The sequence below is a fragment of the Mustela nigripes genome, chromosome 7, assembly GCF_022355385.1.
Source record: "Mustela nigripes isolate SB6536 chromosome 7, MUSNIG.SB6536, whole genome shotgun sequence".
In the NCBI taxonomy this organism is placed as follows: Eukaryota; Metazoa; Chordata; class Mammalia; order Carnivora; family Mustelidae; genus Mustela; species Mustela nigripes.
Genome location: NC_081563.1, coordinates 116,694,695 through 116,708,905, shown reverse-complemented (window position 1 = coordinate 116,708,905; position 14,211 = coordinate 116,694,695). Strand labels below are relative to the sequence as shown.

Sequence of the window (14,211 nt, the reverse complement as noted above, 5' to 3'; positions counted from 1 at the left end):
TCTATTCTCCTCCTTTGACCATGACACTTCTGTGGTTCACCATCTTCCTATTTACTGCTTACTCAGTTTGGGAAAAACAAAGAATCAAATGGGATTTTCTAACTCTTTAAGATACATTCCTCTTACTGCTTTAAGACTAGGAACATTTCCTTTTCTAAGTTTATCTCCCATTACCAACTTCTAGGATGACCACTAAACACTTAAAATTTAAGTCAGGGTGCACCTGGTTGGCTCAGTCCGTTAAGTGGCTGGGCGAACTCTTGATTTTGGCTCTGTTCATGATCTCAGGGTCCTAGAATGGAGCCCTGCATCAGGCTCTGTGCTTGGCAGAAAGTGTGCTTAAGATTCTCTCTCTCTCTCTAAGAAATAAATCTTTGAAAAAAATAAAAGTTTAAGTCAGTTAACACAACCCAAGGCAATCAATATTTTTCAGACCCTAGACCTCAAGGCAGATAGGCACATGAAACTGCTGAATCTATTGGCAGCTGGCTGGCTCAGTCAGAAGAGCTGGCTCAGTCAGAAGGGCAATTCAGGTACCCTTGTTCTAATCTGGAGAACTGCAGTCAGATGAGCTAAGAGTCCTGAAACATTCATAAATATTTTCTTTCTTACCCTGAACCCTGAATTTTTTTTTAAAGATTTTTTTTTTCCTAAACTAATCTCTACACCAAAGGTGGGGCTCAAATTCCACAACCCTGAGATCAAGAGATGCATGCTCCAGTCACTGAGCCAGCCAGATGCCTGAGTCCTGAATTTTTTGACCCTCGTTTATTCTTGTAGCAGTCTAAACTTCTGTTTTAGTCAAACTAAAATTCTGACTACAATTAATATTCATTCTCCCTTATCTCTTCGAATATTCTATAGTAAAGCAAAAAGTGAACTCTTACCTTGTTTCATCCTTGGGTCTGGAGCCATCATCACTCTGTGAAGCACCTTTAACATCAATAAAATTTACACAGAAAATGAGATTCAAAAAGTGTTTTTCACCTTCTTCCTAAACATGCAAAGCCTTTCATTAAATATTGTAGAATATATTATAACTTAAATTTCAAGGAAAATGTGATACATGTTCATGTGATTGAAATTAGAAATGTTTTACCAAAATGTTGTTCGAATGCTTACTACATGTAAGAGATGTCAATTAGTCAAGGTATTATTATTACTCATGTCCTACTTATGCCTTTTGAAATGTATGTCTGCTTGATTCTTTTTTTTTCTCAAGATTTGTATTTATTTGTTTGTTTGTTTGATTCTAACTCAAATCTAATACTTCAGCCATCTTTTATATTCCAAAAACCTCACAAAAAATTCTGATCACCATCAGGATAATGGATAAAAAACAGAATCTGAAAATAAAAAAAAAACTAGTAACATCTCTCTAATGCAAGAGACTGGAAAACAACTACAAGATAGGAAAGGTACCAATTAATCTCAAAGTGGCAAATTAATGCCACAAATTTCACATTTTCTTCAAATTTTATTCATGGTAATTATTCTGAGGATTCAGTAAGGGCCTGTGCACTAGAAAAATATTAAAAAGCAGGCCCAGTGATTGTAGCAAAAATAGTAGGCAGAGAAAGAAAAACTATAAAATGCAGAAACAAGAATTCAAGTTTAACAGTCTACCTCATTGTAGTTAAAGAACAATAGTCCCTTAATACAGTCATAGTTTTAAACAGTAAAATCGTAACTGCTATTGCTCCAAGGCATAATTAATGAATAATTCATTTAAAAAATGCTGAATCATCACTACATTATATCACCTCAGCAATGTTGGCAGGTATATCATCTTGTCTAGAAAATATTACATTAAAAAAAGTGGGGGCATAAAATGTACAGCATAAGGAAATAAAGTCAACAGTATTTTACTAGTGTTATATGATAATGAAATTTCAGAAAAGACAAATTTTTGGAGGTAAGATAGATAAGTGGTTGCCTGGGTTTAGATATGAGAACAGAATTTTGTGTAAATAAAAGGGATCTTGCCGGGGGATAAAAATGTTCTAATCCTGATTTACAGTAATGGCTGGATCACTCAATTAAATTACTAAAAAGCATTAAATTTTAGACTTGCAATGAGTACATTTTATGAAATATAAAATACACCTCAATGAAACAGTTAAAAATGGTTTTAAAAACATGGCACAATGAAATGCATTTTAGCTAAAAAGGGCACATTTCAGTTTTACAAGAATTACTTTTAGGGAGTCCTAGGTGGCTCATTTGTTAGATGTCTGCGTTCTGCTCAGGTCATGAATCCAGGATCCTGGGATCAAGCCCAGTGTCAGGCCCCCTGTTCAGCGGGAGGCCTGCTTCTCCCTCTCCCATGCCCCCTGCTTGTGTTCCCTCTCTTGCTGTGTCGTCAAATAAATAAATAAAATCTTTAAGAAAAAAAAACCCTTATTTTATATAGACTATATTCACCTAAAATAGCTGATGAGACAAATGAAATCAGAAAAGGAAATAAAAATATAGTTTTACTAAAATCAGACAATTAGTATCCCACTTATCTAAAAAATTAAGAAAGTCGTTTGGAATATTCTTTTTAAATCTACCAATAAATGCCGCTTCTAAACTTCTTATATTGCAGAGAAGCATAGTATTTAATCACATGGACCCTGAGGCCAGACTGCCTGGTCTGCATCATAGCTTCCATCATGTACTAACTTCATGACTTTAGAAAAGTACACATAATCTTCCTGTGCTTTTTATTTTACCTCACACAAAATGGAGACAACAAGGATACCTACTTCATAGAATAGTTGTGAGGATTAAGCATAAATATTTAGAGCAGTGCCCAGAACACATAAGCCCTCTATAAGTATTAGCTATTACTGTCTCAAATTTGCCTTTTTTTTTTTTTTCTTAAAGATTTTACTTATTTACTTGACAGAGATCACAAATAGGCAGAGAGTCAGGCAGAGAGAGAGAAGAAGGCAGGCTCCCTGGTGAGCAGAAAGCCCAATGCGGAACTCAATCCCAGGACCCTGAGATCATGACCTGAGCCAAAGGCAGAGGCCTAACCCACTGAGCCATCCAGGCACCCTCAAATTTATATTTCATCAGTAAATATAGACAAGGGCCATTTTGTTCGATCTTTTATTTCACTTCAAAACGGAGGTGAAGACCTAACTATGAACTGTATGGCATAAATTAAATAGACCTAATCTTGTGTTTCCAGAGAATAGTTTTTTTAAAAGGCACAAAATATCTGACACTTATACAATGAATTCCAAGAAGGAAACAATGACCATACTTAAAGTTTGCATTTTACAAATGTATTGTTCTTTTACAGCATTCCTACTCCAAATTTCCTCAACAAAAAATCATCATTTTTCTAAATGCACACATATTACCCACAGGACACTTTGGAGGAACATCTACAAAGATCTCTTCTATTCAATAAGCTACGCAAAAGAGCTTTCCTGCCACAAAATAACTAGCTGGTAGACAAAGCTATTTAACACACTGCTCTATTTCCAGGGTGCCTAGCAATCTTAAAAGCCAAACAAACAAGTGAACTGATACTAGAGCAGGAACAGGGTACAGTAAGCAAATATGAGGGGGGGTGGGGAAGGTTTCCTGATGGCTATTATCAGCTCGGAGATAGAACAGAAACAAAGGTCTGGGATCCTCTAAAGGAGCTGAAGTGTTCCCAGGTATGTAGCACACCCTGGCACTACCAGAAGCAAAAGAAATTTTCTCTGGGGCAATTAATCCCCAATTTAGGCCCCTAAGATACCCAAAGACTACAATAAAAAATAAACTGGCAATCAAAGAGTAGCAAACATATAAGAAAACAAGCCTCAAGGAAGGAGAGACATAAAAACATATCTCCAAAGATTTCTGATACTGGAATTTTCTTTTTATATATGTATCTATTATAATTTTCAAATGGAGAACATTAAAAAAAAAACTGTATCAAAAGCAAATTAACAAGGAAAAAAACAAACTATCAAACAAGCACCAGCAATTCCATTCCTAGGAATATACCCAAGAGAAATGAAAACATATGCACAAAGAAACTTACATACAAATGTTTATAGCATTATTATTTATGACTCATTAAAAGGCAAAGGTGGAAAAATAAGTCACATGTCCACCAGTGGATGAAAATGATAAACAAACTGGCATATACATACAATGGAATATTATTCAGCCACAAAAAAGGAAGTACTGATACATGTTTCAAATTGATAAACCTCAAAAACAATATGCTAAGAATCCAGACAAAAAAGGTCACATACTATATAATTTCTTCTTTATAATATACCCAGAATAGGCAAATCCACAGAGACAGAAAGCAGATTAATGTTTACCAAATGGCTGGGGTGGGGTGCAGGGGAGGGGAGATCAGGAAGTGATTATAGAATGGACAATGGTTTATTTTTCTGGGGTAATGACAGAGTTTTGAAATTAGAGGTGGTGGATACTAATTATACATACAATAAATGCCACTGAATTGTATTACTTTATAAGGTTAATTGTATGTTGTATAAATTTTACCTGAATTAAAAGAATCACAACAAAAAAGGGCCATATTTGGAAAAAAATCTGAAAATGCACATATCAATATGTACCAACAATTCCACTCCCAAGTATACATCCTACACAGACTCTTCAACCTGTGTACCAAGAGAAATATAAATGTATAAATGCAGAAATATTCAAGCTATGACTATCCACAATGGCAAAAAACTAGAAAGAAACCAAATTATCTTTTGACATAAAAATGGATAAATTGTGGTATATTCACCCAACAGATTATCATACAGCAATGAAAATAAGTTACAGAAACAGTAATATGGATAAATCTTAAAAAGGAAAAATCTATATTCACAGAGCTCAAGAAAAAGGGCAAGTAATACACTGTTTAGGAATATGCATATGTATTAAAAATTTTTTAGGAGCATCTAGCTGGCTTAGATCATATAAAAATAATAAAAAAATCTTTAAAAAATTTTAAGCAAGGAAATAATAAATTCAAAATTCAGAGTAGTGATTATCTGTAGGGGAAAGACAAGGAATGCTACAGGGAGGAAAATACAGGTGGATGCCATGATGTTATTAATGTTCTAATTTCTAAGTTGTGTAGTAATTCATGTGTGCATAATTCTATTATGCTGGTTTATATATTATACATAATAAATAGAAGAATATATGTTATAAAATGAGATAGGTGTTTTATATATATATTCTCATATACGGCATATAAGTCAGTGTTTTGTAAATTTTTAAAAAAGGATGAAAAATACAGCAAAATCTTACTCTAAACCAACAATAATCATATTATAGCTTTAATACTTGGATTTTTTGTTTGTTTTTCTGGATTTCAAATATTTTATTATAGGAAAAAACTTAGGAGAAGGATGATATCCTTTTTTTGGTTTTATTCATTTGATAAACAAGTATTTATCAATCATCTTCTTGTGTCAACCCTGATCTAGAAACTGGGAAAACAGAAAAAAACAACCCCTATCCTCAGGGAACTCACATTAAACTAAATATATTAAAGCTACATATAATGTAAAATATAATAGACGGCAAATAGAAATAGATAGAAATAGATAGAAAATAGAATTTTTCTATGGAGAAAAGTACGTCAGGATTTGATGAGAGGGCTGTTGAAACATTAGACATATGGCCAGGAACAACCTTGCAGAGAAGGTGACATTCAAGTAAATCCTGAAGTGAATCACGCAGAATACTGAAGGAAGAGAGCTCAAGCCAACGAAAGAAACCTTTAATGGCCCTAAAGCAGGCATGTTCCTGTAGTGTTCAAGAAACCACAAGGAGAGTGGTGTCACTCAAGAAAATTGCGTAAAAGAGTAAGTAAGAGATGAAGCCATCAAAGTAGAAGAGCTTTGGATGTCAGACCACATAGGCTTTAACAACTTCTAAGGTGCTATAGAAAATCACTGGGGCAGGCATCTGACAAGGTCTTTCTTATGTTTTCTCAAAACTACTCTGGCTGTGTATTAAAAAAAAAAAAAGAAGAAGAAGAAAAAAGAAGCAAGGGAGAAGAGGGGTGAACACCACTCTCCAGCTTTCTCTTCCTGCTCTGTGCCCGACAGGTGTAACCTGTAGGACATACATTAATCACTAATTGGCTTCTTTGGCTCTACCTTGCATTGGGTTCAACTAATGAGACACAGGGGAGATTGGGAGGACACTAAGATTTAGCTCTTTATTTCCCTCTTCAGCTGTTTCAATACTTGGATTTTAAGTAGAACTAGTGGAGAGTTTTCCTAGTTTCTTGAGGAGGGCAAACTCGTTCATATTCTGAGCATACATAGAAAACGTCAAAGATAAGTCAAATAAGTTTCCCTCCATAAATTAGTTGGTGCCCAGACCTTACTGAGATCTAGTAATTTCAAATAAAATTTGGTAAAGCAAAAAATTTAAGCTAGTTTCTTAGAATTTATTATACTGATAAGAAAACATTACATATTCACACAAAAATGGCTATTTACATTAAAATTAAAAGGGACCACAAAAACTAGAGTCTAATGCAAGGAAGTAAGATAAAATCAAAATGGAATGGAACACACCCAATAAGAACCAAAGGTCTCATGTGCTGAAAAACTTATCCCTAAAATAATTTTATATATACCAAGAATACACATGGTAAAGAATAAAGATTTTTACAAGAGTATGCTCTCATTTTATAATCATGAATTCATAACTAAAATAGATTTTTGTCTTTAGGAAAAATAATGTCTTTGACAGTAATACTTTTCAATGGTATATTTGGGAAGACAGTGTTAAATTAATAATCTACCACCACCAGCAGCCCAAGAGGTAAAAATAGATGAAAAGGAAGTACTTGCAGATATGAATAACTGCCTACACTCAATTTGCTAATTTAGAACTGAGTGTTAAAACAATAAGTCTATCTAACTAAAGGATTCTTCCCAGAGATTCATAAAAGCCTATTAACGCTGTACTTAAGTAGAGGAAAACACCAGAGCAAATTATTAAATTATTTTCTAAACCAAAGAAATAAGAAAGACTATCAAAGAAAATGTGACAACTACAACTAACACTCATTTTGCATATTAAAATTGTTCTCTGAGCCAGAGCAGGGGGTGGGAAACTGGAGTGGGGATAGAAAGCTCTCTAGTTTTCAAATACAGCTTGAAGATAAGTGGAAAGAAAAAACAAACATGCTGAGAAAATTTTACTTTACTTGAAAAAGGTCTACTTATATAATTGCCATTTTTAGAATATTTATCCACCAGGGGTGCCTTGGTAGCATAGTTGATTAAGCATCTGACTCTTGGTTTTGGCTTAGATTGTGATCTCAGGGTTGAGAGATGGGGCTCTAGGTTTGGTGTGGAATCTGCTTGAGACTCTCTCTCCCTCTGCCCCCTCTCCCTGCCAAATAAAAATAAATCTTAAAAAAAAAAAAAAATCTGAAAAACTTAAAAAAAAAAAAAGGAAAAGAAAAAGAAAAAGAAAATTTATCCACCAAGAACAATGACCAAAAATTTCTAGGTACCCAAAGAGATAATACTGTCCCATCAGGAAAACCAACTTTCACAGTACATTTAAATATATAGTAAGCTATTATTTAGTGACTCTTAATACTAAAATTCAGACAGTGATTTCTTTTCATAAAACTTAAAACCAAATACTTAACCAAAAATATTTACATCTACAAGAGCAAATTTCTTCTAGGAACCATCCTATGTGTTCTTTCACAAAAATACTTCTAGGAGCACCTGGGTGGCTCAGTGGGTTAAGCCTCTGCCTTCATCTGAGGTCATGATCTCAAGGTCCTGGGATTGAGCCCTGCATTGGCTTTTCTGCTCAGCAGGGAGCCTGCTTCCCCTTCTCTGTCTGCCTGCCTCTCTAACTTGTGATCTCTCTCTCTCTGTCAAATAAATAAATAAAATCTTTAAAAAACAAAACCAAACCCAAAAAACTTCTAACTGAGGCTCCTGGCTGGCTCAGTCAGTAGAACATATGACTCTGGATCTCAGGGTTGTAAGTTTAAGTCCCACATTGGGTGTAGACAGTACTTAAAAATAAAGTCTTTCTTAAAAAACAAAAACTTCTGACTAACATCCTTAGGGGGAAAAAAATCTGAAAATCTTTAACAGTAGAAAATTACTGGAATACAAAAGCAATCTCCCTCAACCCCCCGTTCTCATCCAACCAAACAACTGCAGGTACTAGAAATTAAATTTTAATACTAAACTCTAATTTTCATTTCTAACTTGCAGTTAAAGTTACAGAAATGGAACCAAAGAACAATCCAAGTGTAGTTTCTACCACATATGCTTGTGAAAGGAACTGGATTTTGTTTGTTTGCTTACAATTCATGATGTGATTCAAAATTTCTAGATTTTTAAGTGTGAAAGCAATTGGAAAGAATACGAAACATAAATATTTGTGTTTCAGTCTTGACTCTGCATCATACTAGCTGGTAAGATGTTGGACTTACTATTTAAATGATCACAACCTCACTTTCCTTATATGCAAAATATAGGTTATGCCTTCAAAGCTATGACGGTTAAATGAGTATATATGTACACACACCAACATAGTGGTTGGCACACAGCAAGCATTCAAAAACTGGCAGCTATTTTATTTGGAAACCACTGTGATTTTCCAGTTAAAAACCTCTAAGTATCAGGTTAAAATTCTATCAATTATTTTCCTAGCTGAGTGGAAAACTGATGACATAGAAATGTTCACTTCCATGGGCAATAAACATTAAAGTAAGTATAAATATATAGTTTAGGTTCTACTCTGAAATATGAAGACGATTATGCTTTGTTAATTATTAAATATTCTGCATTAATAGTTTCAACTTGTAGGGGGTAAAAAACTTGGGAAGCTATAAATACTGAGTTCAGAGCAATTTAACAATGAAATTTAAGTTGTATATTATCTTCCAGAATTCTAATCTATAGAAAAATTTGACTATTCAGAGCTCCTGTGAATGGCAGTCAATTAAAATGAACTTGTCAACTCTGAAGCAGTACAGTATGATCCTTTCAGAAATTTCTCTCCACCCTCATTAACCTCAAAGAACCAATCTGGAAGATACACTGAGACTATCTTGAAGGTCCTGCTATTAAAGAAGGTCATAAGTTGGGGGGCCTGGGTGGCTTAGATAGTTAAGCATCTGCCTTTGGCTTGGGTCATGGTGCTGGGATCTTGGGATTGAACCCCATATCGGGCTCCCTGCTCAGTGGGGAGTCTGCTTCTCCCTCTTCCTCTGTCCCTATCCCCCTGCTCATGCTCTCTCTCTCTCTCTGTATCTGTCTCAAATGAATAAATAAAATCTTAAAAAAAATTTTTTTTTTCACAAGTTAAAAAAGTAAGAAGTTTTCCAAAGCAGAAACGGAAGAATAGTAACACCTGACAAGTGCAAAATGTTTCATAATCTAGTTCCTAATAAATAAACAAAAACTTTGTCAGACTAATCAAGAAAACCATTAATCTTCTCTTTGTCTTGGGTCCTCTAAGTTTCACTTGAGTATCTAGAAGGAATCGACTAAAAAGTAGTTTTATTAAGCATGCTAGCTATACAGGCACTAATTCAGGTGCCGAACTTCTTTCAATTACTGTTGTTTCATGTTTCTTATTTCCTGTAACAAAAGCTAGTAAATCATAATTTATAAGATATAATGGCATACATGTAATGAATTGATTTTGTTATTATTGTAACACAAAGACAGCTTTATAAATGTAGCCTACAGAAAATGGCACAGGAATGGCAAATGGACTTTGGCTTGTATTGGCAGTCTGGTACAGTACTAAGTAGGATTACTAAGCACTAAGCGGGATTTTGCGTCAAATTTATACTCAACCAGATACAGCTGCAGGCCAGTTATGTCAGCGACTGGCACTGGAGAAGATGTGGCATTATAAGTCATATTAACTGTGATTACTGGCCTATAAAATAAATCAACCCATTATACAGTCAACTGTGATTCAACTTTTCTGTGGTTAGCTTTTCAACTTACAGAAAAATGTTTTATTCACAGAAACAACACAATAAAAGGAAAATGTTTAAAATAATGTCTCCTTTTAAAAAGGAAATAATTTCTTTAAGGTGAAAAAGAACAGCACTGATTACATCAGCGTTCTTTGGTGGCTAATGTTAAGAATCATTAAAGAGCCTACAGAAAAAGTGATTACTTACTTTCTGAACATGTAGTTTCACCATTGGTAACAACTTCAGAATCTAACTGCAGCCCATCAAGACAAACTGACAAGTCTCCTATTGTCTCTGTCGGCTCTTTGTCACCTACAAGCTGTAAAGTCACAACTACTTCCTCAACTGTAAAAGAATATAATTACAGAACAAAATGATCAATTTTTCTTTCTTTAAGTCATCTTAACTGTTAAAAAGAATGTCAGAAAAACTTGATATTTATGTGCTTATAAATTGTTTTTAGTATAGTTCATTGAGGTTTCAGGCCTTTTGACACAAAACATTTAAAAAACAGAAAAAAATTTGCTAATGCTTAATATCCATAATGTAAAATACTAACTAGCTCAATCATCTGTTATATTCATTACATCCTTGCATAAAATAAGTCAGCAGGATTATTCAGCAACATATGCCTGAATTTTATTGAGTGAAAACATGTAACATAGGAATGGACTGTGTCTCAGAGCGCCTGATTTGCTCAGTTGGTAAAGCTTTCAACTCTTGATCTCAGCTAAGGTCTTAACACTCAGGGTCATGAGTTCAAGCCCTGTGATGGGCTCCACACTGGGCGTGGAACCAACTTAAAAAAAAAAAAAAAGGATTATATCTCTTAAATGAGATTTAGGAAGTATGTTTTAGCTAGTCAAGGAGGAACAAAAATATCTATGTTTTAAATCATGATACTAATAAAAACAAACATATTTCAAGTTTATTATATCTCCATTTTATATATACATACACAAATAAAACCACAGCCAACTAAAATTAATAAATTTTCAAAGTATTTGAAAAGAAAATCTGCCGAAATATTAACCATATTGTCTCTGAAATGGGATTACATTTTTCATTAATTTCTGCTCTGTATTTTTTAGTTTTCCATAATTGAGTATGTAATCTTTTAATAAGTACCTATTTATTAAATTTATGAAAAATACTGGGTCAAAAATGAAAATGAATGGCTACATCAAGGTTATTTGGAATGCTTTAAATAAATAGTTCAAGGTTCTTCTCCTTAATATTATAATCAAGTAAGCATAAAAACAAATAGTGAACATAGTCATTCTATATCTTTTACACATGAATTTCATACAGAAAAACAAATAGCCTAGCACAATTTCTGTTACTTTTACATACATACGTTTCATGTTGTTTGACTTTAAGGTTTCAAAGATATCTAATGCAGCAGTTCCCAACAAAACATCAGATTTCAGTGTCTGGTGACTCCATACACGAAAATGTAATTTACTCACAGGGGTGACGATACTAAAAGCAAAGACGGGTAAAAAAAGATGTATTGTTTTCATTAAAATAATCACAATAGATCCTAAATAAATTGCAATTAAATTTTAATGTCTATAATATTTTAACTGCAGACCTTAAGAGTTTACTGTACAACCAATATTGCCCATTTTCTATAACCTAATGGAAAACACCTGAATACTACATGCTCATATCATCATTTTCACCTGTAGTTGAACTACAGGGGCAACTTCATGCATCATCAATAAAAGTAAAACTGCCTATCATGCTACAAACTGTTAGAAATCTAGTTTTATTTCAATAGTATAAAAAAGTTAATTTATAAATTAAATCCCTATTTTAGGTCAGGTAGTGATAAGCCTGAGGTTATATCATTTAATCCTCACAGCAACCCCAAGAGATGGGGAATTACCACCCCACCTTCAGATATAGAAACTGCTATTCAGAGAAGTTAAGCAAATTACCCAACATTGCACAGCTAGCTAGCTAGTCAATGGCAGGCTATAATTTGAACAAAGTCTGGCATTAAAATTTGTATTGAAAACTTCCTCAGTCTTGAGAAAAACAAGAAACAAACAAGTTCTTCAGTCAGCTACATGATCTGAGGATTATGTTAGATACCCTAAACTTCACACTGTTAGAAGCAAAGTGTCTGTAATAACTGTCAAATATAGACTCACTTGCACCTTGCCAAATGCTTATATAGAATACTATCTGGGAGGGGAGAAGGAGGCACCTGGGTGGCTCAGTGGGTCGAGCCTCTGCCTTTGGCTCAGGTCATGATCTCAGGGCCCTGGGATAGAGCCCAGCACAGGGCTCTCTGCTCAGGAGGGAGCCTGCTTCCCTCTCCCTCTCTGCCTACTTGTGATCTCTGTCAAATGGATAGATAAAATCTTAAAAGAAAAAATAAAAAAGGATACTATCTGGGGACACCTGGGTGACTCAGTCCTTCTAAAAGGTGATCAAATCTGGGGGGATAAATAAACACTTTCTCAGAAGTCTACCTATGCCTAATCTCCCCATCATATTTCCACCACCATTTTAACAGTTTAAACAAACTAAAAAATTCTCATCTTAACACTGCCTCTTCTTTTGTGGGATAGGGAAGGACAATGTAGTCTTCTCTTTGAAATTCTCAGATGGGGGTGCTTGGGTGGCTCAGTTAAGCAACTGCCTTCAGCTCAGGTCATGATCCCGGTTCCTGGGATGGAGCCCTGCAACAGGATCCCTACTTGGTGGGAGGCCTACTTTCCCTCTCCCACTCCCCCTGCTTGTATTCCTGCTGCTGCTGTCTCCCTGTCAGATAAATAAATAAAATCTTGAAAAAAAAATTAGAAATTAAAAATTAAAAAATAAAATAAAATTTTCAGATATTACATTCAGAAGAACATATCAAGAAAACATTCCTCCATTAGTCATCTGGGAAATCATAGTGGGGATAGAATAAAATAAATGAGTACTTTTACTTTAATTTGAGAGAGGATAAAGTATACTGTGAGAGGATAAAGTATACTGTGAGAGGATAAAGTATACTGTCAAAGATGGTCTGACCTGAATTATTTCAATTCTAGAAACAATGTCTACAATGGAAGCCACGTTAAAATTGCAGACCAATCTGTTGCAACTTAAAAATTCAAAACTTGAGCTATGTGTTTCCCCAAACATCTGGGCTCAACAAGAGCACTACCTTAAGGGGCTACAGGGAGAGTTTCTTTTTTTCTTAACTTTTAAACCACTAAAGAATTCACATCATCAGTTTAAGAGCCTCAAAGTGCACATCTAGTGAACACAGCCAGCAGCTGGGAAAAACTAGATGAGTATTCAGTGAATACTGAAATTATTCTGTTGAACATCTCTAGTTATTATGGGGGCTGTGAACTTTAATAGATTTTATTTGCTTTTTAAAAAAAAAATTTACTCACATAATTTAAAATTTAGAGACAATCTCTAAAAGATCATTAATTAAAAACAAAGTCTAAGGGCGCCTGGGTGGCTCAGTGGATTAAGCCGCTGCCTTCGGCTCAGGTCATGATCTCAGGGTCCTGGAATCGAGTCCCGCATCGGGATCTCTGCTCAGCAGGGAGCCTGCTTCCCTCTCTCTTTCTCTACTGTGATCTCTCTCTGTCAAATAAAGAAAATCTTAAAAAAAAACAAAAAAAGTCTAAGAAACTTTGTGGAAATTAATAAAAATGAGAACCATCAGAATGACACTTCTTAAATTTCACTCATTTGCTCAAAATCATAAAATATATCAAGATATTATGCAGGGCACATACTGCATGGAGCACTGAGTGTGGTGCATAAACAATGAATTCTATTATGCTGAGAAGAAAAAAAAAAAAAGATACCCTAGAAATCCAAAAGTTAAAGAACAAGTTAGGTATATCCAATTTGTTCTGTAATTTATTAGGAATAAATACTATACACATAAGTGTGTACTGTGTGAAGAACATATAGTTTCAAATATCTTATCTCACCGGTTAGAAATAAAACTTTTCTTTAGTCCTTGGTTTACTTCTCTAAGGGGAAAAAATGCAAGAATTCCAAATGTTAGGTAATAAAAAAACAATTTCTGCGTATTTGATGCAGTAACAACCAATTATATTTTGAACTACATTTTTAATATAGTTGGTACCCAAACTAAATATGCTATTATTCTTTTGAAGTCCATTTGTTGTTAAATCACATTTACTTCCATTTTAGTAAAAACATTAAAATTAATCTGTAATTCTCTTCAGTGAGTATTCAATACCAACACATGGGGCTCTGTCAGTAAGTGT

The 14,211-nt window shown here is 34.3% G+C and overlaps 1 protein-coding gene across 6 annotated transcripts in view; it reads right to left on the bottom strand.

Moving 5' to 3' along the window:
- The window catches only part of ITCH (itchy E3 ubiquitin protein ligase), a 129,594-nt gene that overhangs the window by 60,004 nt on the left and 55,379 nt on the right, over positions 1-14,211 (bottom strand). For all 6 annotated transcript variants that reach the window (XM_059406833.1, XM_059406828.1, XM_059406830.1 and 3 more), the window contains 3 exons: positions 11,310-11,434; positions 10,160-10,297; positions 888-933 (listed from right to left, as the gene is read on the bottom strand). In XM_059406833.1, the coding sequence (XP_059262816.1) occupies positions 888-933; positions 10,160-10,297; positions 11,310-11,434 (309 nt within the window). The remainder of the gene's footprint in view (positions 1-887; positions 934-10,159; positions 10,298-11,309; positions 11,435-14,211) is intronic.